Source organism: Abrus precatorius, unplaced genomic scaffold (assembly GCF_003935025.1).
Source record: "Abrus precatorius isolate BTA unplaced genomic scaffold, Abrus_2018 Scaffold2, whole genome shotgun sequence".
NCBI lineage: Eukaryota > Viridiplantae > Streptophyta > Magnoliopsida > Fabales > Fabaceae > Abrus > Abrus precatorius.
The window spans coordinates 22613166-22640098 of record NW_020874362.1 but is presented as its reverse complement, the minus strand read 5'-3'; the positions used below and the strand labels follow the sequence as shown (position 1 = coordinate 22640098).

The 26933-nt window shown below is 30.6% G+C and overlaps 1 protein-coding gene across 7 annotated transcripts; it reads left to right on the top strand.

Moving 5' to 3' along the window:
• Positions 1 to 14874: 14874 nt before the first annotated feature.
• Positions 14875 to 23255, top strand: LOC113858123 (probable AMP deaminase). 7 transcript variants are annotated; one of them, XR_003503336.1, is made up of 20 exons: positions 14983 to 15559; positions 15709 to 15872; positions 16296 to 16512; positions 16771 to 16931; positions 17111 to 17162; positions 17279 to 17406; positions 17493 to 17672; positions 17787 to 17854; positions 17968 to 18110; positions 18200 to 18261; positions 18342 to 18455; positions 19980 to 20120; positions 20877 to 21029; positions 21329 to 21382; positions 21459 to 21569; positions 21763 to 21936; positions 22037 to 22117; positions 22413 to 22511; positions 22617 to 22759; positions 22832 to 23055. XR_003503336.1 is itself a non-coding variant. In XM_027490605.1 (19 exons), the coding sequence occupies exons 1-19, from the start codon at positions 15115 to 15117 to the stop codon at positions 22683 to 22685; spliced, it is 2616 nt and encodes an 871-aa protein (XP_027346406.1). In that variant the 5' UTR covers positions 14875 to 15114; the 3' UTR covers positions 22686 to 23255. The 7 variants fall into 7 exon arrangements, 5 of the variants coding, with proteins under 5 accessions (XP_027346406.1, XP_027346408.1, XP_027346405.1 ...); XM_027490605.1 differs by having other exon boundaries at positions 14875 to 15559; positions 22617 to 23255; XM_027490604.1 differs by having other exon boundaries at positions 14937 to 15559; positions 20847 to 21029; positions 22617 to 23075.
• The last annotated feature ends 3678 nt before the right edge of the window (positions 23256 to 26933 follow it).

Here is a 26933-nt window from a genome sequence, read left to right as displayed (position 1 = left end):
GTTGAAATACTATGGTCACAAAAATAATTTGAATACAATAATCACAAAATACAATTGATTAAACCTCAAGTTAAATAATTTAGTTCTCCAATCGCCGATAACTAATGGTTTTATTAGCATCATCACAAGAGAGTAATAGTTACACATCATAATATTATGAGTCATTATTAATACTTAATTTTATCTGAGTCCCTGTCACAAATAAATTTCAAAACAAAAAAATTAAATATAATAATTTCTTTTTTTAAGAGGTTAAGAAAATAGATAAAAAAAACTAATTTAAAATTTAAATTCAAATTTTCAATTTTTAAATGTAAAACCAGATTTAGAAATGGTCAAAGTACTTAGTAGATTTTTAGGAAAATGGATAAAAAAGAAGAAAAAATTGATTACTAGTCATAAAAAAATAAAGAAGCCTTTATTAGGATCTAGGGTTTTAGAAAATGTCTATAAATAGGAAGCTTAGGTCTTCAGAGAGGGGGACTTTGGAGGTGGACACCTTTTATTTTTATGAGACCTCGTTGAGAGAAAATTCTAGAGAGAGCTTAGGAAACAAAGAGTAAAAGAAGGACAGGAGATCAGAGAAAACTATCTAGCAGCGCCAAAAATCCTAAAACACATCTCGAGATTGTTTACAGAGAATAAATCGAAGAAGAGAGATCCAACCATGAGAGGAAAAAGAAAAACTTTCATTAAGTAAGTGTTCTTAATTTTATTCTTTGGTTTGTTTCCCATCCTCTCTTTGTTTAATAAAATTTTTCCGCTTTTTCTCGAATAAAAATCCTCTTTCTTTATTCATTTCTCATCCTTCCTATATTTATTAAGGATTATCCTTCTTCGTTTATTTTTTTTATACGTTCCTCTCTTCTTCTTCTTCTTCATGATTTAACCTTTTTTGCAAGTGTAATAAATAAATAAAAAGAGAAAATTTAATAAAATTTTATTTTTTTTATAAATTCTAATAATTTTTCTAATCCTAAATTACTTCTCACTCAGTCACATCCTAAAAAATAAAAAATCTAAATCCATAAAAATTAAATTTTTTTCACTAAATCTAAGTATTACCTTTTTGCAAACCCTAAAAATAAACTATTTTTTTTTTCTAACTAATGTTTTTTTTTTTTTGCAAACCCTAAAAAGAATATTTGTTTTTCTAACACAAAATCATTCAATTTTTTGCAAGGTCTAAAACAAACCACTTTTTTCAACCCTAACAATTTTGCAAATTATAAAAATTTAATTTTTCTAAATCTTAAAAATTCTTTCTTTTCATAAATTCTAAAAACCCTAATTTCTTTGCATATCCTAACCTTAAAAAAAAACTTAATTCCTAAATCGAATAAGAGTTATTTCCTCATCATTTTTGTTTGCTCTTGTATTTGTTTATTTGTTCTGTATGTCTCTCGTTTGTTTTTTTTTTTTGCGTACAAAAATCTCATATTAAAAGGTACATCAATTTTTCATTATTAAAAAAAAGGGAGTCTTTTGAATCCACGCAACAGCCAAGTAATTTTGATAGAGTGGAAGATCCACCTTCAACGTTGCTTGGATCGTAAGGGTTTATTGAGTAGCAGTGTGCTAACTTGAACCCTGTGCAGGAGTGGATTTACTTAAAAAAAAAATAAAAAAAAATCAAGTTTTTCAAAAAAATAAAAAAGACAGAAAATCTTTGAAATATATCCAAAATACAATTTTTGAAAAAGAATTACGTGGTAGCTTTGATTCCTACGTTACACACGGAGGATATGTAGGAGCGGGAACCTGACCTGTCAAGTCTAATTTTTTTAAATTTTTTTTTCAGGTTCAAAATTTTTTTAAAATTTTTTTAAACTAAGATTAATTTCTAGCACATTTTTTTTATAAAAAAAACAAAAATTTTATTTTATTTTAAAAAATAGTAAATAGAAAATAAAAAATAAAGTGTTAAGATAAGTTTTTTTACTATATATTTGTTTAATACAAAAAATGAAAAAAAAGAATAATATTTTTATAAATAACTCATTCCTTTAATTCAAATAATTTTTATTGTATTTCCTCATTTAAAAAAAATAAAATTAAAATCTCTCAAAAATTTGTAAAAATTAGAAATAAATCTAAAAATAATAATAATAACAAATTTGAAAATAGTAAAAAAAATATTAATTAGTTTCTTTTAGAGTGAAATAAATGTTTTTAAAGTTAAAATAAAATTTTGCACAATTAATTAGAAGGTAATTGTTTTAACTAATGGATGTCGTAAAGTGTTAATATCTTCCTTACACATAAACAACTCTCGAGCCCAAATCTAGTTTAGAATATTTTTTTTTAATTAAAAGTTTTTTCCAATGTTTTCTTTAATAAATTTTGATGGTGACTCCTTGTCATCATCGTCCTGTTGTGACCCCAGTTGCGACAGATGGTGACTTCACTGGGAACATTTTTGAGAGTCAAACCTAATCTAATTAAGTCTGCAAAAGTTTTAATCTTTTTTTATTTCACTCATCATTTTGTTTGTGTATTCATTTTATTTTATTTATTGTTCAATTTATTTTTGTAAATATCTTGTTACTATTATTTCTCTTGCTATATTGTGAATCTTAGGGTAGATGACTTTTGTACATTTTTCGGTATTTGTTAGTCTGTGTTAGATGGGTAGTTAATAGGGTAAAAACTTGTATGCTCTATGGACACACATCACTAACATTTACCTCACACACATTTAGGCTTTATACCCAAGCCTAAGAGTAGAAGGTGCCTTAACAACTACTATTGAGGGACTTTATGCTCACTTGGTAGTTGTTGAGCTACCACTCAGATTGTTACTAGTACATTGACTTACTCATATTGAGAGGACATATCTCTACTTATGACTAAGTCATGAGCTAGGTCCTTATTATTTAATAGGGGCAATCTGGGAGCCATACAAGACCATAGGAATCTAGATCTATCCATGAAACCATACACCAACAAAAGGACATAGTGAACTCTAAAAATTAGAGTTTTTACCAAAGAAATGTAGAAAAATTAAAATAAATAAAAAATATATATTTTCTTTATAAAATTTATCCTGTTCCTTCATTTGTTTAAAATCATTCATAATTATTCATCTTACACGTTTTGTACAAAAAAAAATTATTCATGCATTCACATATACAAAAAAATTGATTCATACAAAAATAAAATATTCATGAATTCGTGTATATAAAAAAATATATTTATCCATTCGCATATACAAAAAGAATTGATTCATACAAAAATAAAATATTCATGAATTCGTATATACAAAAAAAAATATATTCATTCATTCACATATAAAAATGATTCATGCATTCGTATATAAAAATTAATAATTAATGCATTCACATATAAAAAAATGATTCATGCATTCACATATACAAAAAAAAAATGATTCATGAATTCGCATAAAAAAAATGATCCAGACATTCGCATATACAAAAAAAAACGCATTCACATTTAAAAATGATTCATGCATTCACATATAAAAAAAAATAATTCCATCATTCGCATATACAAAAAAAATGATTCATGCATTCACTTGTAAAATAAAAAAATGATTTCATCATTCGCATATACTAAAAAAATTATCTATGCATTCACTTGTAAAACAAAAAAAAATGATGATCCTTCCATTTACATATTCCAAAGTCTTTAATGCATTCACTTTTTTAAAAATAATTCATGCATTTATCCATATGTTCATTTTTCAAAATAATGTATATTTATATAACATTATAGAAGCATACTAAGTTGCATTTTTCTTATTTCTATTTATTTTTAAAAAAATTTACTTTTAGAATAAAAATATTTAAAGTTGTTCAATGTTATACTAGCAAATGAGAAATATCAAGATTATGTTTACTCATTATTGAGTTTGATTTAAACAATATCCATTGATGAACAATAGTCTTTTGATTGAAAATATATGATGTTCTATACATTGCTAGTAGATAGACCTCATCTACTGAGGAGTGAATGCTCCTTTAGAATGAGAGTCAACACTTTCTGACCTAAGAGGAAGCATACTTCTAGTGTTAGAATTTAGGGAACTTCTTTAAATAAAAAATAAATATATAAGTCTTTTCACTACCAATTCCTATCTTTTGTAAATATATATATATATATATATAAATCAATTTCAAATCTTACATTCTTACATTAAACGTTCCTAATTGGACATGATCAATGAGTTAGAATACCATAACCAAGAGATAAATATGGATATCAACCAACCAAAGGTAAAAATGACCAGGATTTTAAAGCCACAACGATCTCTAAAGAAATAGAGTAAATTGATTCTTTTTAGATATCTCGCCAATGCCTATTCAGCTTTACTTCATTAATTTGAACTGAGTCCTAAGATGGAATGTCATGTCCCAAGGAAGACATTTTTCTATGCTTGTTTGCCAAATAAAAATTTAACAATTGAGAAACAATCAATCTTCCTTTAATTTTTAATTCTTCAAAATAATTTTGCAATAATTCTAATGCTTTACCTAAGGCTTTAGGGTATCCTTTTTTTTTTTTGGAATTTGAACTAACATGTTTCCTTTTTGTACATTTTAAACTTTATTTTCTTGCCTATTATCTTTCGTTTTAAGTTCACTATCCATAATTTTTATCCCAAACAATGCAATAATGGTAGTATCATATCAAGTAACTTTGACTATCTCATTATTCAAGCAAATGGGAAAAATGCATGTATTTGGAAGCTTTATCTTGATATGTGAATATCGTTGTAATGAACTGTCACAAATATTGGATTGCAATTGGGGCAATATTTTGGGAGAAAAAAAAAGGTTTGGATCAAAGAAGAACAAGTGCAATGGGGCAACTTTCGTGGAATTAAAATAAATTTCGTTACGAAAGATGACAAAACCTTCTTTTTAAGAGTACAAATGTAAACAAGTTTGAAAATAAAAAATGTGATCATACTTATAAATTAGACCCCACTTGGACATCAAAAGATTGAATATATTATGCCATAAGGATTTCTTTATTAGACTTTACTTCTCCCAGATATGATAGTTGGGATCTCTTTAAAAAGAAAAATAAAGATGAAAAAAAAAACAAAAGAAAAAAGGATGGAAAAAAAAGAGAAAGATTCGATTGTTAGATTTGAAAAATACCAAAAGGAAAAAGAAAAAAGGTTTCATGAAATAAAAACAAAAAGAGGTTACCAAAAAAGATCTTAAATGCAAATTAAAAAAAAAAAAAGATGTCCGCTAGGTTGAAAACTCAAAAGAGCAACCTAGGCAAAAGTCAGCGCAAAAGAAAAAAGAGAGACTTGACTGTTAGATTTACCAAAAAGAAAAAAGAAAAAGAAAAGTAAAAAAAAGGTTTCATGAAATAAAATAAAGTTACCAAAAGGGATCATAAATGAAAAGCATGATAAAAGCTTAAATTGGATCAATGGATGTGTTGAAATCCTTAATCTAGGACAATTGGCATGATATATTTAAATAGGGGCAATCAATAAGTGTCAAACCCTAAATTGGGATAAATGATGTTCCAAACTTTTCAAAATGGGGTAATTAATAATTTTGAGATGAAAAGAATGAAATGACATGAATGCAAACTGAGGCAAAAGATAGCCAATTGAAGTGCTTGACTTCAAACTGGATAATTAACAAGACTTCAGGCTTGGTTAACCTACTTCTAAGCTTGTTAGTTAGTGGTCAATATTATTAACATGTTCAACTAGCATTGATCAAAAAAATATTACTCCAGTATCATTGTAGTCATTCATTTTGATTCCATCCACTTTAAACTATATGCATTTCATTCTCACCCGCTATACATTACCCTCTTTGCAATGTGTTTCATCTCTTTTTTAAATAAATTGTTGATTTCCTTTGTTTTACCATTAATTTATTTTACATTTTGATAAACATATATTAAAGGGAAATATGTATCCACAAAAAAAAAAAGAACATTGCAAGTATTTTGATTTGTCTTGAGTCATAGAAAGTTCATTGGGTTCTCAATAAATACAACATAAGCATATCATCATTTTAGCTCACAAAATATTAGCAGAAGCTAATCTGAAAGCACGTTGGCCAATCATCTAGTCACAAGTCAAGCAAAAAAAACCATGAGTCTTTCCTCATATTTGATTCATAAGGAGCGTGACTTTGTAAAGATGATGGGCTTCAAACTATTTTAAAAATGAAAATACCTTGTTTTGCATCATTTTCTAACATAGTTTTGATTTCTCATATTTGATTCATAGGGTGCATGACTTTGTAAAGATGATAGGTTTCAAACTATTTCAAAATAAAAATAATTTGTTAATATTCATTTTACATTCTTTATGTTTTACATCATCTTGACATCTTGCATCATTGACATTATCTTGCATCATTGACATCATTGACATTATCTTTCATAGTGCTTAGATAATCTTGATCTCCCAGCCATTCATAATTTTATCTTCATTATGTTTGTTACATATGATAAACATTCATTTCATAAACTCACACTTGTTGCACATCATAAGATTTTTTGTTGTTCAAGTCCTTGTGCTCACTTCCTATTAAGGACACCATTTACTCCTAGTTCAAAGATCGTCTAATTGGTTCCATCTCATAACTCTTTTTTTAACCTTTGACAAATTTTTGTGTCTATTTCATTCCATAGTACCTTGTTCTTATCACTTCTTAATATCTCTAGTTGCTACTCACCTCAAAGTTTCATAAGCTTGTTATGCCTATATTTGTTCACCACGAAGGACCATTTGCCTACTCCATTCTATAAGTCCCATGCCTATCTCATTTTAAAGGTCTATAAGTCTATCTCATCTTATAAGCTCTGATGTTAACTAATCTTAAAACTCTGGTACTTGCTTCTTCTCATAAATTCTTATGCATTCTCTGTCTCACAAACTTCTATACCTACATATCTCATAGGTCCCATAGTTGTCCCATTTCACAAACACATGTGCCTATCTCATCTTATTAGCTACAATGACAACTGATCTCAAGCTCTTGTATTTACTTTTTCTCATAGGTTCTTATGCATTCTTCACCTCACAGACTTCTGTAAATACCCATCTCATATATTCATTGCTATCGCATTCTACAAGTCCATGTATCTATCTTATCTTATGAGCTTTGATGTCAACTAATCTCAAATTGTGGTGCTTGCTTCTCCTTATAGGTTCTTGTACTTTCTTTATATCACAGACTTCAGTACATACCCATCTCATAAGTCCCAAGTCTATCTCATTTCACAGGTCCATGTGCCTATCTTATCTTGTTAGCTCTGATATTAACTAATCTCAAACTTCTGTACTTGCTTCTTCTATTAGGTTCCTATGCACTTTTCTTCTCATACACTTTTGTACAATACCTATTTCATAGATCCCATGACTATCTCACTTCACAAGTCCATGTATCCATCTCATCTTATGAGCTCTGATGTCAACTAACCTCAAGCTTTTATTTTTGCTTCTTATAAGTTCTTGTACATTCTTCATTTCTCACACTTATATACATACCGATCTCATAGGTCCCAAGGTTATCTCATTGCACTGGCCCATGTGCCTTGATGTCAACTAATATTAAACTTTTGTACTTGCTTCTTCACGTAGGTTCTTACGCATTCTTCATCACAAACACTTCTATAAATATCCATTTCATAGATCCTATGATTATATTACTTCACGGGCCTATGAGCCTATCTCATCTCATGAGCTACGATGTCAACTAATCTCAAGCTCTTGTGCTTACTTCTTCTAATTGATTCTCATGTATTATTCATTTCACACACTTTTATACCTACTCATCTCATAGGTCTCATGGCTATCTCATTTCACAGGCTTATAAGCTTATTTTATGAGCTTTGATGTCAGCTAATCTCAAGCTCTTATGCATGCTTCTTTGCATAAATTTTGGTACATTGTTCATCTTGGATAGATTCCATGTGCCTATCTTATCTTATGAGCTCTGATATCAATTAATCTCAAGCTCTTGTACTTACTTCTTCTTATAGGTTCTTGTACGTTCTTTATCTCACATACTTCTATACCCACCCATGTCATAGGTCTTATGGCTATCTTATTCCACAGGCCCATGAACCTATCTCCTCTTGCATACTCTGAAGTCAGTTAATTTCAAAGCCCTTGTACTTACTTTATCTCATAGTTTCCCATGCCTTCTTCATCTTACAAGCTTTTGCACTTACACACTTTATAGGCTTCCATGCTTTCTACTTTCATAAGTCCATACCTTCTCTTATAGGCCTTTTTGCACATACCTAGGACCTATGCCTAATTAGGCTTCTGTACATATGCACTCCTAAGATTGCACACATCATAGGTTAGCGTGCTTATTCTAATAGTTTTGGTGTTTACGCCACTTAATATGTCTCACATCTACTCACCTCATAGGCCCTTATACCTATTATGTCTCATAAGATATTGTGCTTTTTCATAGACTTTCATGCTTGCTATATCTCATAAGCTTTTGCACGTACTTACCTTATAGCTTCATGTTTGTTGTATCTCATAAGCCATCATGCCTGCATTTGTTAGGCTCTAATGTTAAATCCACATGCTTACTTTAATCTATAGGTATCTAGACCTTCTCCATCTTACAAACTTTATACTTCTACATAGACTTCATAGGTTCTCGTGCTTTCTTAATCTAATAGGTCTCTATGCTCGTGGTATCTAATAGACTCTTACCTACCCACCTTATAGGCTTTCATGCTTGTTACTTTCAAAAATTCATTTCTTGTCTATCGTGTAAACCTTCGTGCCTACATAGGTTTTATGCTTATTACATTCCTTTGACCTTTTATGTTTATGAACGCGTAAGCTTATTGTACCTCATAAGTTAGCACGCTTATTCTTACAAGCCTCACTCACTTACCAACTAATCCCTCACGTAATTTCATCTCATCGGTTTCTACGTGTTTTCTTATAGGTCTCTATGCTCGTGGCCTTTGATAGACTTTTATCTACCCACTTTGTAGGCTTTCATACTTGTTGCTTTCAAAAATCTATCTCTTGCCTATTGTGCAAGTCTTCGTGCCTACATAGGTTTTATGTATATGAACTCCTAAACTCATTGTACCTCATAGGTTAGTGCGTCTATTCTTACTCGCTTACCAACGAAGCCCTCACACAAGTTTATCTCACAAGTCTCTATGTGCGCTTCGTCTCCAAGGACTTAGTGCCTATTGTAATCTTAGGCCTAATGCCTACTTTACCTTGTAGGCTTTTATGTTAGCTTATTTTAAAAGCTGCAGTGCCTATCCATCTTACAAGTACTCATGTTCGTACATCCTTGAGGCCTAAACCAATACATGTGCTTAATCATAAGCTTCATGTATTTTGTGAATCAAAGAATGTTGTGCTTGTTGCAATTCATAAGTCTCATGCTTCACATTTCAGAGGCACTCATACCAAATTTTCTTAAAGGTCCATATGCTCATTCCACCACTCATGCCCTTATATCTCATAAACTTTACTCTTATTTTAGTTGGATCCTGCAAGGCTTCTTGTTATCTCACATGCTTATGTTTTATTCTCATCTTATACCCTTGCATGTTTGAATCACCTTATGAGCCTCATACATACCTCATTTTGTAGGCCTTGTGCTTATTCATTTCATACGCTCACATGCCTAGTATGCCTCATGGACCTTTTTGTTCCTACTTTTTTTTTCAAAAGCTCTCATGCCTTTCTTCATACCAAAAGTCAAGACTTGACTGATTTCTTTATTGTTCTACGAAAGCTCAGTAGCTAACTGTATCTTTAATTTTTTGTTAAAGCTTGAAATCTTATCGATTCCTTTACTTCTTATCAATGTCCAAAATCTGAAATCTGACACTTAAACACAAGACTAGGAATAGGACCAAACCTCCTTCCTCTAACCTATCATCAAATGAAAGACAGAGTAGGCAAAACAAGTCCTTTTCTCTCTCCTCTTTACTTTTCTCAAAGTCCAGAATCTGATTGGCACCTTTTACATTTTCATAATGTCTAGAAACTGACGGGTTCTCCTTCATAGAACCTAACTGACACCTTTACATTTTTTAAAGTCCAGAATCTGACTGGTGTGTTCACTTTCATTGAAAGTCCATGACCTGACTGACACATTTACTTTCATTAAAGTCCAGAATCTGACTGACATCTTTACTTTCTCAGAAGTCTAGAACCTGACTGGCACCTTTACATTTTCTAAAATCCAGAACCTGACTGGCACCTTTACGTTTTTCAAAGTTTAGAATCTGACTGGCACCTATACATTTTTCTAAAGTTCAGAACCTGACTGATACCTTTACATTTATCAAAGTCCAGAATCTGACTGACACCTTTACATATTTCAAAAGTCTAGAATCTGACTAGCACCTTCACTTTTAAAGTTTCCAAAGTCCAGAATCTGACTAGCACTTTTTACATTTTCACAATGTCTAGAACTTGACTGGTTCTCCTTCACAAAACCTATCTCGTATATAATACTTGTGTTACACAGGACCACAGATAAAATTAATTCACTTCTTTACTTATTTCTTACTATAATAATATGAAAATTTTATTATTCATATTATTTAGTAAAAAATAATTAAAGAGAGATAATTGTGAATACCCAATTTTATCCGCGTCCCTGTCACAAATAAATTTCAAAACAAAAAAATTAAATATAATAATTTCTTTTTTTAAGAGGTTAAGAAAATAGATAAAAAAACTAATTTAAAATTTAAATTCAAATTTTCAATTTTTAAATGTGAAATCAGATTTAAAAATGGTCAAAGTAGTTAGTAGATTTTTAAGAAAATAGATAAAAAAGAAAAAAAAATTGATTACTGGTCATTAAAAAATAAGGGAGCCTTTATTAGGATCTACGCTTTTAGAAAATGCCTATAAATAGGAAGCTTAAGTCTTCAGAGAGGGGGACTTTGGAGGTGGACACCTTTTATTTTTATGAGACCTCTTTGAGAGAGAATTCTAGAGAGAGCCTAGGAAACAAAGAGTAAAAGAAGGACAAGAGATTAGAGAAAACTATCTAGCAGCGTCAAAAATCCTAAAACACATCTCGAGATCGTTTACAAAGAATAAATCGAAGAAGGAGACATACAACCATGAGAGGAAAAAGAAAAATTTTCATCAAGTAAGTGTTCTTCATTTTATTCTTTGATTTGTTTCTCATCCTCCCTTTGTCTAATAAAATTTTTTCCGCTTTTTATCTAATAAAAATCCTCCTTTATTCATTTCTCATCCTTCCTATATTTATTAAGGATTCTCCTTCTTTATTTATTTTTTTTATACGTTCTTCTCTTCTTCTTCATGATTTAACCTTTTTTGCAAGTGTAATAAATAAATAAAAAGAGAAAATTTAATAAAATTTTATTTTTTTTATTTTTTTTTATAAATTCTAATAATTTTTCTAATCCTAAATTACTTCTCACTCAGTCACATCCTAAAAAATATAAAATAAAAAATCTAAATCCATAAAAATTAATTTTTTTTCACTAAATCTAAGTATTACTTTTTTGCAAACCCTAAAAATAAACTATTTTTTTTTCTAACTAATGTTTTTTTTTTTTGCAAACCCTAAAAAGAATATTTGTTTTTCTAACCCAAAATCATTTAATCTTTTCTTAACACTTTATTTTTTATTTTCTATTTTTAAAATTTTTTTAAACTAAGATTAATTTCTAGCACATTTTTTTATAAAAATAAAAAAAATGAAAATTTTATTTTATTTTAAAAAATAGAAAATAGAAAATAAAAAATAAAGTGTTAAGATAAGTGTTTTTACTATATATTTCTTTAATACAAAAAATGAAGAAAAGAATAATATTTTTATAAATAATTCATTCCTTTAATTCAAATAATTTTTATTGTATTTCCTCATTTTAAAAAAATAAAATTAAAATCTCTCAAAAAAATTGTAAAAATTAGAAATAAATCTAAAAAGAATAATAATAACAAATTTGAAAATAGTAAAAAAAAATATGAATTAGTTTCTTTTAGAATGAAATAAATATTTTTAAAGTTAAAATAAAATTTTACACAATTAATTAGAAGGTAACCATTTTAACACGTCGTAAGGTGCTAATACTTTCCTACACGTAAACGACTCCCGAGTTCAAATCTAGTTTCAAATATTTTTTTAATTAAAATTTTTTTCAATATTTTTTTTAATAAACTTTGATGGCGACTCCTTGTTATCGCTGTCATGTTGTGACCCCGAGTGCGACCATCATCCTTTTCATATGTTGACCAAATACTACAAAAAAGTTAAAATATCATCTTTTTAAAAAAAGAACTATTTTTTTATAAACCTTGCATATTTTATTGTATCTATTTTCTTATCATTATTATTACAACTACTACTCATTTTCCTTAAATCCAATGAGACTTTAATCTACCAAACGGATATTAAAACAGATAGGCTATTGGTTGAAAGCGACTGATACAGAATAACGAAGAATATACAACTTTGTTTGGGATAGTTGAAGGGCTTTATAAAGGCTATTAAGTTTTTCGGTCCATGGCCATGCATCAAATCCAACAAAATATATCTTCCTAATACATGTAGGGCCACTAAAGTTTAACCCAACAAAAGACATTGGTCTTTTAAGTTTGTTTTCTCCTCTCCGCCTTTTTATTTTTGTCACTAACATTGGCCTTTTTGATAGTAGATAGTTCCGTATTGACCAAGAAAAAGTGCAAAAGTAGATATCGACAAAGAAAGAAAAATGAAACGTACAAAAGTGGAATGAATATCCATTTTAACTTTTTAAATTATAAGTATTCATTATTTTAATTTTTAATTTTATAAAAATTGTTAATGTTTTAACAAATATTTTTTTAGTTTTTCTAAATTTTATTGAAAAAACAAAATGTACATTGTTTATGAGAAAATATTTGGGTTACCATGTGCATATTTTTCATGAAAGGAACAAGAAAATTTAAAATGTAAGAATATATATATATATATATATATATATATATATCTTTAAATGAAAATACTAGTTATATATTATTTTAAATATAAAAATAAAATTAGTTATACTAACGTAATAATATATGATTAAATATTTTAAATAGTAAATATGATGCTCATATAATATATTCTTTTATTAACTTTGAAAGATAAAGGCCAAGATTCATTACATAAAGATAATGTTATCATAGTTATATTATTACATGTTTATGCACAATTAATTATAAATCATATTGCCAAGATATTATAGGTTTTTAAAGAATTCTTATTATTATATAGTTTGAAAAATATGTAAATTACATTAATTATATAATTTATGACAAAACATTGAATGAATTACTTTAACATAGTCAGCTTTGATATATTTAATTTTTAATTATAACCTTACTAAAAGATCAGCAATAATAATAATAATAATAATAATAATAATTAGTAGTAGTGATCATCATAAAAAATGCATTTAATATTTAAAGTATTATATATAATAAAATAATAATAAAATTAATAAAAACTTGCATATATTTTATATTTTTAAGTAATATTTTTACTTTTAAATAAACTTATGCAAACAAATAATATTATACCTAATATTATTTATAAAAATGAATATTCGAGTAACATTGAATTAAGGTTCATGATAATTTGGAATAAAGATTACACTGTTCAATTTACTTATTGTTACATTTGTAATTACTTAATTACATGTAACATTTTAGAATTGTGTCTAGTGTAGGTATTACGCAAAATTTAGAAGGTCAGTGCACCGAAGAAAGTAGTAATTTACATGTGACATATGTTGTTTAATGCAATTACAATAATGAAGAATTTAATTATACGTGAATTGATGATTTCTTCCAAAGCTTGTAGATTTTAAGGTACCAAAGATGAGAAAATATTGCATCTTTTTTTGCATTGCAATGCTTTTATAAGACTGTGGTACATGGTGTTTAAATGATTTGATGTCAGTATATACTTATCTGAAAATTTGCATAAGACACTATTAAGTATGTGTGGAATTTAATGTAGAAAAAAGAAATAAAAGGGAACTGTGATGATATGGTTTGTAGTAATATAAATAATTTAGCTTTAGAGGAATAATATTATCTTTAATAACGGTAAACTAAATATTAGTGAAATATTTGATACTATTAAGTATTATTCTTAAAATTGGCTCACGACAATATCTTTAAAAAGCTTAATTGTGTATGTAAATTTGATTAACGATAACTTAACATGTATTGTTAATTTTTTTAAAAATATAATGAATTATAATACCCCTTATACTTATATTTTATCTATAATAAAATGTTGATACTTAAAAAAAGTTTATGATAATTTAATAAAATTATATAATGAAATAATAATAATAAAAATATTAAAAAATATTTACACTTTAGTTTAAAAATGTAGTTACATTAGATATTCAAACTAATGATTAAACACCTAAATTAATCATAGTTTAGCGTTTTTTAAGGATGTAGAGTATATCAATTTACTTTTGCACACCTTCTACAAATTCATAGATTCACTACTTTTATTTAAGTTTTGTTTGGTATATAGTAATGTAAAGCTTTTTACTTGTGAATAGGTGTTTGATTTCTTTATACTTTTTTATTAGAAAAGGCAAAAAATCAGGTTCTTTGACCGTTAAACTAAGTAAAGTTAAATATAGTATTTAAACAGAGAATCAAACTTTTCAAAAAATTTACACGCAAAAATTTGCCTCTTAAGTTATAAAAGACACAGCATTTATTCAAGCCATACATAATTAGGTTTTTTAATTACTTTTTGACATATAATATTATCGCTACGTGCAGGAAAGGAGAGGATGACACGTGAGTGCCAAGTTTTCTCAGTACTAAACAGAAATTTAAATAAAATTTGTATAAAATTCGGGATTAAAACAACTTGCCGCGTGTACTTATTCGTGGGCCCCAATTTCACGAGAAGCAAAACTGACCAGTTAGGTCGAGCTTAGGCAGAGCAAAACCAATTCTTTCTTTTCTTTTACCCTCTTCGCTTCTTTCTTCACACTTCGGAGAGTGAGAGTGTGACTCAGCAATTCACACAAACAACGATTGGTTTGAGATTGAGTTGAAGTTGAACATTCAAATTAAAAGCATTGAGAATCATCGATAATCACCAATCACTTCCTCCAATGGATTTCTCATCTTCTCTCCCTCCTACTCTGCACCTCGCCATGGCGGCGTTGCTCGGAGCCTCATTCATGGCCATCTCCGCCTTCTACATCCATCGCCGCACCGTCGACCACGTACTCCACCGTCTCGTCGAAATCCGCCGCGCACCTCTCGACGCCGATGAAGACGGCGGCGGCGACGACGACGACGATCGAAGCAGGTTCGGCCTTGACGAAGGAGAGTCGGAAACGGAAACCGGTCTCAGAAACTATCACGGAACTTCGTCGAGGTCCGTAGACGAGAACTCAAACGTACTTCAGAGCTATAGGATTTCGTCTTCTATGCCGAACGTCGTTTCCGCAACGGAATGGTTCCAAGAGGACCCTAGGAATCGTGCTTCGTCACTCGATAATCTCGAATTCGTTCCTTTGGGGCTTCCGTCTCTTCGAACGGGTTTGACTACCGGTGTGAACTTGGTTTTTTTTTTTTTTTTTTTTTTTTTTTTTTTTTTTTTCTCTCTCTTCAACGTCATAAAACTTTATTGGAGGATGTTCAGTTTTTGTTATTTTATTTTGTTTTGCTTAAGCAGTGTTTCTGTGCTTTGGTTTTTGTAGGAGAGAATGCTCAGTTATCGTGCTCCTATAAGAGAATAGCTTCTGTTGGTAGAATTAAGACCCCGAGATCACCGGGGCGTAACACATTCGAAAGCGCAGATGATTCTGATGAGGAGGGAACACAGCTTGCTGATGACACTCGCATCCCTTTCTCAAGTTCTTACGTGAGACTAATGATATCTTATTTGTTGGAATCCTGAATGCTGTTTAAAACTTTGTTGATTATTTTCTTTCTCTTTATCCAGTTATCAGGGGACAAGTTGAGAAACATGCTTGCATGGTTTCACTATTTTTACTCAATACTTACCTTTATACTGGGATTCAAATGATGGGATATTATTTAACTTTAAGGTCTAGAGTTGATGTTTTTATTTGTGAATATGGTAATTTGATGGTTCACAATTCATAGGATATAAACTTGTGAGGCTGCTTTTCTGATTTGATAATTTAGAAAGTAGAATGTATTGGTGTTTATGGTGCATGGTCATCAATTATTTTTGCCTCCTAATCCTTGCTTGCTTTTGGTGTGTTAATATTCATTCTACCTTTATTTCTATACCTGTCTTTAGTGATTCATGATGTTGCAGGGAATGAATTCAAACATGTGCAGTTTGTCTGGTGTTCCATTCAGAGTGGATGATGCAAACTGTGCAAAAACTCAGATGTATGGAGAGGTTTCAAAGGAAGCAAAAGCTGGTTCAGATATGAACGGTGGTGGAATGACAGATTCAACTTCAGTACATGTAGCTGGGGATGACCTTGTGTTTGTCAATAATGTCTTGCCTGCAAGAAGCATAGGGCATGGTACTTCATGTTCCTATTGTAAATCTATACTGTTCTTCTAATTGCTTCGATACTCTTTCATGTTAAATAATATTAGTATCATATCCCTGCATGATATGTATCATATTTTTATCCTCCTTTTTGATATCCACATTTGACTGTGTTTACCCCGAGTCTTGTCTTTTACTATATCAAACATTTTTTTTTCGTTCATTGTATAATATGAAGATTTAAAAAGCCTGTATTTAATGCATCCTTTTCTTTACAAAATATGTTCAGAGACAACAAATATAGAAGAAGAGGAAGTATGCAAAATGATTCGAGAATGCTTAGATTTGCGTAAGAAATATGTTTACAAGGAAAATGTTGTTCCATGGAAGGCTGAACCTGTGGCAGCTAACTCTGACCCGTATCACTTTGAACCAGTTGAAGCAACAGCAGTAAGTTTTTTGCTTCTCTGTTACTTAATGATTAGTTGATCGTATATTTTCTGCAGCATGTGAAATCTGCTTTAGTTATTAAAAGTCAGTTTTGTTCTGAAGTGTTTGGTTTATATTGTATATTGCTCTGAAGCATTTCGTTGATATTGTTATAACTGGCTTTGTGGTGTTGCAAACAGCACCACTTTAGGATGGAAGATGGAGTAATACGTGTTTTTGCAAATAAAACTGGTAAGCTCAGAGTGATAACAACAGGATAATGCATTGATTATTTCTCAGTTGTCTTTATTTTGTTTGGTGTTTAGTTTGTTAAATATGAAAACTTAGTTTTGTGAAATTGTGCGCAGACACTGAAGAGCTCTTCCCTGTTGCAAGCTCAACCAGATTTTTTACTGATATGCATTACATTCTTAAAGTTATGTCAATTGGGAATGTTCGCTCTGCATGCTACCATAGGCTACGATTTCTTGAGGAAGTATGTTTTCACAAACTTCTGTATATACAGTTTCTTTGTGTTTACTTGCTGCATTTGTTTATAACTTGCATCTGATCATTATACAGAAATTCCGCCTTCATCTATTACTAAATGCAGATAGGGAGTTTTTGGCCCAGAAAAGTGCGCCACACCGGGATTTTTACAATATTCGAAAAGTTGATACACATATTCATCATTCTGCTTGCATGAATCAGAAGCATCTCCTTCGCTTCATCAAGTCAAAATTAAGGAAAGAACCTGACGAGGTGAAAATCTAATTTGGGTTGTAGGCTGTTTTCCCTTTCCCTTTCCCTTTTGCCTTTTTATTTTTCAGATTACTAGTTCTTATTTTTACTATTAGTATTAACCAATGTTAACAGGTTGTTATCTTTAGAGATGGAAAGTATATGACACTTAAGGAGGTTTTTGAGAGTTTGGATTTGAATGGGTATGCATTTTTTTCTTTATTTTTTCCATCTAGCTATTTGGAAAATGAGTTCTGATTATATTTATGTACTTGCATGTCTGCATGTTTTCTAACTAGTGCCAATTATGATGCAGATATGATCTGAATGTTGATTTGTTGGACGTCCATGCAGATAAGAGCACATTCCATAGATTTGACAAATTCAACCTAAAGTATAATCCTTGTGGACAGAGCAGACTCAGAGAGATATTTTTAAAGCAGGATAATCTTATCCAGGGTTGGTTTCAAATTAGGAATGGTCCTTATATTTCTTTGAAGTTTATGCTTCTTGATTTCATATCAGCTTAAAGCAACTGATATTTACAGGAAGGTTTCTGGCTGAAGTAACAAGGCAAGTTTTGTCAGATCTTGAAGCAAGCAAATATCAGGTTACTTATCCAGTGATATGTCTTTTCCTATTGATATTTCATACGTTTATTCATTTCTATGTATAAATAAAATTTTACAGATGGCTGAGTATAGGATCTCTGTTTATGGAAGAAAACAGAGTGAATGGGATCAGCTGGCTAGTTGGTTTGTCAACAATGCTCTTTATAGTAAGAATGCTGTATGGCTGATCCAGGTAGTGTTACTCTGGCTTCCATTCTTACACGATGTTCAATCTTCCACTCTTTTAGGCTTAGTCTGCTGGTCAGCCATTGGGCCCAGATGTGGTCCATTATGGCCTCATGAGTAAAGTCTGTCAACTTTTGTTTGTGTCTTACAAGTGTTTGGCCCATCTCTCCTAGTGGTATGCTATTTTTACCAAGACTAGTTTACAATAACTTCTTGTAAGTTCATGGTAAAGTTGTCTCTCTTATGACCAAGGTAGTCAGAATCAAGATCCTACTTAGGATGGAAAGGAGGAAAACACGTAAATATAAATATAAAATTATATTTCAATAAGTATATATACATATAAAATATCATAAATAAGTAAAGTAACCTTAAAATCATAAATAACATTTAATAAAATTTAATTAGAAATATGTAATAACCCATAAAAATTATAACTCTAAAAATGCAATTTTATTCATTAATTTAAATAATATTAGTTTTGATAAAAAAGAAAAAGAAAAGCATTTTTCTACAATACCTATGTCTAAGCTATTCACATGGCCCAACGAGAGGGGGCTTGTATTTAAACACCTAGTACCTATTTGCGAGACAAACTCATAGGCATAGCGACCAACACAGGAGCAACTCAAACTTGCAGGTACAACAACTAACACCAAAAAAATAAAGGTAGAGAAGAGAACTCAGTATCCATCTAGTCACACTTACATGCAAAGTAAGCAACACATCTGAACCAACCCACTATTCAATAACTCCCAAGTCGTGGTTGCATCTCAAAATGGAGAAAGAGGCGATTTAAAGGAGAAAAGAGTTGAGAACAGACTCACAATGCCGACGATGAAGAGAAATGCAGTCACAGGTTGTAGAGAGGTGAGATTGAAGAGAAGTGTCGGAAAAACCCCTAAACACTCGGGTTATATAAGTCAGGCCAAAATAAAATAGGCAGGTCAAATGAGTTCAGTCAGGTTTTGTGAAAAAATGGGTTCAAAATTAACTTGCCCAGGAACGCACAATATCATGAGGAAGATCATGCTATCCCACTGGAATGAGCTGCCTAGGATTGGGATTGCTTCACCGGCTACAGATCGTAAATCGTATGATCTTATGTGCTAAATCACGATTTTGACTACCATGCTTATGACACTAACCGCCATTTTCTTAGTGAATTCTTGAAGGATTTTACAACTTGAGTAGGTCCTCCCTATCTTTGAGTTAACATTATGTCTTTGGAATTTCATGCTGGCAAGTTCACTTATACATGATAGAAACACTTACATATATAACTGAACAAGTAATACAATTTATTTTACAAGCAAACAAAGTTAATTTGGTTTGGATTGTGAGAATCAACATTCATAGCAATTTTATGTATATTCCTTTTGATTTGATTATATGATGTTCCTTATTTGGTAGATTTAATTTAGAATTTTGTTGGGTGCTTTGATTGCTTTCCCTTGCATCTTCTTTTAATTTCGAATTATTATATTGTTCATTGATTATGATCTTGTTTTGTGAACTTATATTGTCACAGTTACCACGGTTATACAATGTGTACAAGAACATGGGAATTGTTACCTCCTTTCAGAATATTCTGGATAATGTGTTTATTCCTCTATTTGAAGTCACAGTAGATCCAAATTCTCATCCTCAATTACATTTGTTTTTGATGCAGGTTAGCCAATATGCATTTTGTGTGTGTGTGTGTGTGTGAACGTGTGCTCATATTTTTGTTTGCTTGTTTGTATTTAGTTGTATGGTTACAAAATTTCCCATATGTAACATTTTAGCGTCAATAATTATGTCCTGGTGTTGCTGTTATGCTGTGCCTCTGCCAATAGGTACATGAGTGATGAGACAACTTTTATGCTGTAGCTGTTATAATTCTGCTTTCAAAAGTTTTACTCTGTTGTAGGATCTGATCTTCATCCTTCAATTATATTTATTCCAAATTCTGTTAGTTATCTTGTAATACTGCTCTTTTTTACTCATGATGAGAATTCTTAATATTCAATTTAAATTATCATTGAATATAGTTGAACCCACATGTCTAATCAAATGAATTTCTGCTTTTGTTGCAAGTGCTTTTTAAGAAACTCAATGCACTGTTGCTTTATACTAACAAAGGGATGTATCTACTGTACATAGATTTTTGTATCACAGTATTTTAAGATTGTCTTGGTAGTAGAGAATGAAGATGAGGTCTGAGATGCATTAACACTCAAATCTGTTTCTTATCTCAACAACATTATTGCTAGAATTCTCTGGATGTGTGAACTTCGATTGTTGCTGATTATTAAAACTGATAGATGAAGAATAAATACTTATTTTCGATGCTGTTTTATTATTGGTTGTTAAAAAAAATGAACAAAAGAAACTAATTATGTTGTTCTGGTTTAAGGGTAATATGTTGAGCTTCTTCTGCATACAGGTGGTGGGATTTGATCTTGTAGATGATGAAAGTAAACCTGAAAGGCGTCCAACTAAGCACATGCCTTCACCATCTGAGTGGACAAATGAATTCAATCCAGCATACTCTTATTACCTTTATTACTGCTATGCAAATTTGTACACTCTCAACAAGGTTTATGTAGTTCCTCTTTGTAGAGCTCAAGAGTTAACAACCAATGGCCTTCCATATTTTTTTTATTTATTTTTTTCATTTTTGCTTTCAATTCTGAGGCCAATCATGCCTCACTTTTTAAGTTTAGTTGGGGTTGAGTGACTTTCGTTTCTAATTTTGGTGGGGCGGGGGTGGAGTTGAGGTCTTCAAGCACAGCATTGAAAATTTAAACGAAATAGGAAAAATGGGAGCAAGAATAGATTCACAGAAAAAATCCTGGTTATAAACAATATTAATATATCACTGTCTGTTGGTTTCAGCTGCGTGAATCTAAAGGAATGACCACAATAAAGTTGCGGCCTCATTGCGGAGAGGTTGTTTTCCATGTCTAGCAATATTGTTTAATTCTTTATGTTAATTGAGGTAGTTATAATCAATCTACTTGTGCAGGCTGGTGATAGTGATCATTTGGCTGCTGCCTTCCTCCTATGCCATAACATTTCTCATGGGATTAATTTACGTAAAACTCCAGTTTTGCAGTATTTGTATTACCTTGCACAGGTTAGCCCTCTGGAATATCCATTTGCTCAACCTAGTTATTCTACTAAAGTTTAGACCATAATAACATTACAGATCTTGTAATATAGTGAGAAATTAAAGTAGAGATCATATTCTTTCCCAATACTTTTGATCATTTTCTCTCTATCCAGATAATTTGTGATAATATATTCATACCATTCTGTTGTCACTGTAGGTTGGATTAGCTATGTCACCGCTTAGCAATAATTCCCTTTTCTTGGACTATCATCGCAATCCATTGCCCATGTTTTTCCAGCGAGGTCTAAATGTCTCTCTCTCTACGGATGATCCATTGCAAATTCATTTGACCAAAGAGCCACTGCTAGAAGAATACAGTGTTGCAGCAAAGGTTTAGCTTCTTCCTCCTAACCTCCTTAAATTTAAGTTGGTTAAACACTGTTTTGTCTTTACTAGGGATCATATATTTTACTTATACACATGCACTGCAGGTGTGGAAGCTCTCTGCCTGTGACCTGTGTGAGATAGCTAGAAATTCTGTCTACCAATCTGGATTTTCACACCAAGCCAAGGTAAGCAAACGACGTAGGAATTTTATGTTTTAGCTCATCTGTACTCAGGCTCTGTAAAGGTATGCTGCACATTATTAAACTTGAAAGCACAGCGGGAGAACTTGAGATCGTTGGTGTGAACTTGCCTAATATGAAGAGTTGGTTTCATTTTTTAGGTGTTAGGTTAGGTCTTATTTTGGTATATCAGTTAAGTGATTTCAGTATCCTCTAAATCTTGTTTACTTAGTTCGTTTCTAATTTATGAATGTATTCTCGGTTCACGTTAGTATAATAAATTTTTTACCTCCTTTCACAGTTACACTGGCTTGGGAATAAATATTTCTTGAGAGGTTCTGAAGGAAATGATATTCATAAGTCAAATGTTCCCAATCTGAGGATTTCCTTCCGATATGAGGTGAAAAAAATCATATTTACGCGGAGTTTTATTTGTATTCATTTTTCATGATTAACATTCTTATATTTAATTATTTCTTGAGTACGATTATTGGTGTTTATGCAGACATGGAAAGAGGAGATGCAGTATATTTACGCTGGTCAAGCTACCTTTCCTGAAGATGTAGACCCATGAAACAAACCAAGTGAAATTCACGATTCACCCCGTGTGATCTATGACGCTAACGCAGTTACTTTGATCAATGTTCTTTTGAGAAGCAGCGGCTTTGTCAGTGACAGGTTATTCTAACGTTTAAGCAACGGTTTCTAATCATAACATGCCATCTTGCCAGTCTTGGTTCGTATTTACCCCAAATAATAATTAAAAGATCTACTGTGGCAAGTGCATTTGCATTCGTACTTTTACGTTAGCAGGAACTCTTCTTTAGTTAGTTATTTATTAGAAGTAACTATTTAATTATTATAATACAATTCTGATCTTCACGAATATGAATGAATACATTGTATGATCCTTGTAACATAAATATGATATGCAGAATGAAATATGCTCTTGAAACTGTTTTATTTAAATTCTCGAGTCTACTCGTTGCGAAACAAAATCGCTACTCTGCTGTCCATTTACTGTCATTTACATTAGGCAGACAAAGAGAGTTTGAGTAAAATATATATCGTTGACGCTTTGATTAACCCTTCTAAAGTCACGAAGGCACTATTCATTTCTTTAATTAATGGTATTTCTTTGCTCGAGACTGTTCGTTCTTAGTGCTTAATATCTGGAGTTGTCTATTTAGTTCACTAGTAGCGCGCCTAAAATGTTTGGGGTTACCATGTGCGTTATTTTATTTTTATGAAAGGAATGTGGAATTTTAAAATGTAACAAGAATATGATAAATTTGTTAAAATTTAATGGATTTTTTTTTGTTTTTTTATCATTTAAAAAATAATAATTTATCATAGTATAGTTAGTTGTACATAGATCATTATTTTTGCTTACAGTTATAGAGTTCTTACATAACTTTTTCAAAAGTAAAATAAAATAAAATTTACGTTGCTAAAAGTCAATTTTTAGTACAAATTAATTTTATTTTCAGAAGTAAAATCTCAATACATACGTCTTATATTTAAATGTTATTAAATAAAATTAAAATAATTAATTCATTTACACTTTATAAATAAATTTATATAATTTAACAAAACATATATCATAATAAGGCTTCACATAATTAAGAAATAATTTTAAGAGTTGTTTTGCTAAGTAAACAATTTGTAGACAATAATATATGATAAATTAATAAATATGTTATGCATTACACATATTTGTTTTTATATTTTTTATTAAATTAGTTTTTAGTAAAATAAATTAAAATAATTATAATTTAAATATAAATAAATATATGATAATAACATTTTATTATATTAAATAATATCAAATGTAATTATATTGAAGAAGAATATAACATTATCTGTATATTTTATATATTTTTTAATCTTTTACAATAATTATAACTTTTATTCTTTTTGTCATATACAAATATAATTAAACATAATTTAATAATTATTTTTTACTTTCTTTATTGTTATGTATCGTACTTTTATTAAAAATTATTTGTTTCAATTATCGACTCTCCTAAATGTATGATAAAGATTTCTAATGTAAGATTGATGTTTCTAAGTAGCACAATGAATATTCCTTTTTTGAGGTGCAAGCAATGGTGGAGAAATTCATTAAAATTTAAATTATTCAAAAATTTTATTAGATACATAAGTTGTTTAATGATTTTATTATTTGTTTTATCAATTTTTTTAGAGCTTCTATAGTATTTTGTTAGTCCTTCAATCTTGTCAATGCTGTAATTATTAATAACACAATTAAAATAAGTATAATTCTTTTTGGAAGATTTTTTTCATCTCATATTTGTTGTTGAAAATTTAGATGTGATCTCAACAATTGTTTGAGTAAATTGACTTGAAATTCTTATCCTTGTTGAAATGTCCTTTTTTTTTTTTTACTAATTGTTTGTATGTTTCCATCTTTGACCTACATGAGCCATTTATTAAATTTATGTGTCAAGCAATTTGCCTTACTTGAAGAGAAGATGTTCATAGTTCTCATACTTTTGGATAATATATAAATTTTGTAATAATCTCACAAATAAGACATACTAATATAGGTTTGAATTATATCTTGTCTTTATCCTTTTGCTATTATGTAACACCTCAAATTTAATTTTAATTTAATAAGGATTTCACAAATTCAAATAACTAATTTTCATAAAATACTTCAAAATAAGGGAAGGGTTACAAATTAATATCAAATGACTGTTACAAAACTAGTTTAGCTACAATAAATTTTAAAATGAAAACTAAGTCCTATAGCAGTCCATCTATCCCTTCACTGAGTCCGGTGCTAATCGTCTTGATATCCTGAAAAATGAATGTAAGGGTGAGTACTCTATACTACCCAAAATACACATTCAACATAGAGTCTCACCTCTAGAACCTTCCCAATACATTCAACATACACAATCACAGGCATCAATTCACATCCATAAGTACAAAACACAAATCCATGCATACATATACCAGCCTCACTCACTATAGTACTGTGATAACAGATTTACATTATGAATGGTCACCGATTACCCCCGCCTCACGGATACCACATGGGCAGTCACGGGTCGCTCAGTAAGGATAGTGGTCAGAGGTCTAGTCAGGAAGAGAGTGTGTGGCCTGTGGTGCACCCGTTCCACAGTCGGTGTCACCACCACTCCTTTTTTCCCAAGGTATTTCTACTGTGCTCATCTCCTACATTCCCAGTGTATCGTTGAACCATTCACAGCACATTACAACGGCGCTAATACGCCCATTCACGCATGCAATAATCATGCTTACACACGTCACTTAGCCCACATTCATTTCACATTATACGGCACATAGCCAATATTCATCTATATTACACAACATTTATATACAATTCACATCCATCAAATTCAGGTCAACACACACAATATTCACATATCACGGCACATGGTCCACATTTCATTTCTCAATCAATTTCCTACCCACTAACTTAGCCACAACACCATATTCAGCAAAATAACAACAATTCATGCACAAAAGAGTAGGATAGAGCCCCCTTTACCTTGGATTGACGTCCCACGCGCTAAATCCACCAAGAAGTGCTCCCCCTCACGGATTTCGTCCTAAACATATGGACAAACTCCATGAGAACCCACGGGAAACGTGAAAACAGAGAAATAGGATGAAAAACTGAAACCCTAACCATTAAAACTTACCTCCAAGCGTTCCCCACACAGATTCAACATTCAATCAAGCTCCTGAACAGCTTTAGAGGTAATTAATCGGTGGAATAGGGCTTTGAGAACGAGAGGATCAAAGGAATTTCGAAGGAAGAGGGAGAAATAACTCTTCCCGAACCCTAACCTCCTTTAAATCATTTTCTAGTCGCGACACTCTCGCTGCAGTGAAGTACAGCGAGGGGACTTCGCTGCAGGGACACGCCCTTTCGCTACAGCGAAAAAACCAGAGAAAACTACACTCTGGTTTCTGCAGAATCTCGCTATAGCGAGACTGTACCCAGAAATACACCTCAAACTGTCGCTCTGTCGCTACAACGAGAAGGCGACAGTTCTGGTCCTTCCTCCCAGGGCCCTCTCGCTACAGCGAGAATCCTCTCGTTGCACTGAGAACAGCCTAGTGTTACGCCCTGCACTTAGGCACTTAGCCCATTTCCAACCTATCTAGTCATACATACACATATAGACACACATCCTTGTACTTAATACATATAAAATATCATTTTCAAATAAATCAACACACACACACACACAGATATATATATATATATATATATATATATATATATATATATATAAGAATAATAATAATTAATATTACCAAAATTCGGGACGTTACATATTATGATTAATATTTGTCTAATATAATGTCCTTCCCCCAATAACTTTGTTGTATTGTTAGAATATTTGTAACCAAACCTATAAGAGCTTCAAAAATCTATTTATTTATCATCGATGTTTCCTCTCAAACAATAAGATGTGTTTAGATTGTTAATTATGCAAGCTAGATGTTTTACTTAATCGAGCATGTACTATTTTAAAAAATATCCAATAGTATGTAAAATCTACTATGAATTGTTCTGTTACTTAGATACTCATAAAATTTAAAAGTATAGATAAATGAAATATAAATAAAATTACACATAATGATTTATTATTATTCATTAAAATGTGAAAATTATAAATTTGTAAAGCATATTTTTATTTTTTAATCAAAAATAAAAAAATTATTTTGATTATGCTAATATTAGAATTAAGTATTTATTTTCATCAATTAACATACATGTATAAAATTGATAAGGTAAATAATTTTTTCTGTCTTATTT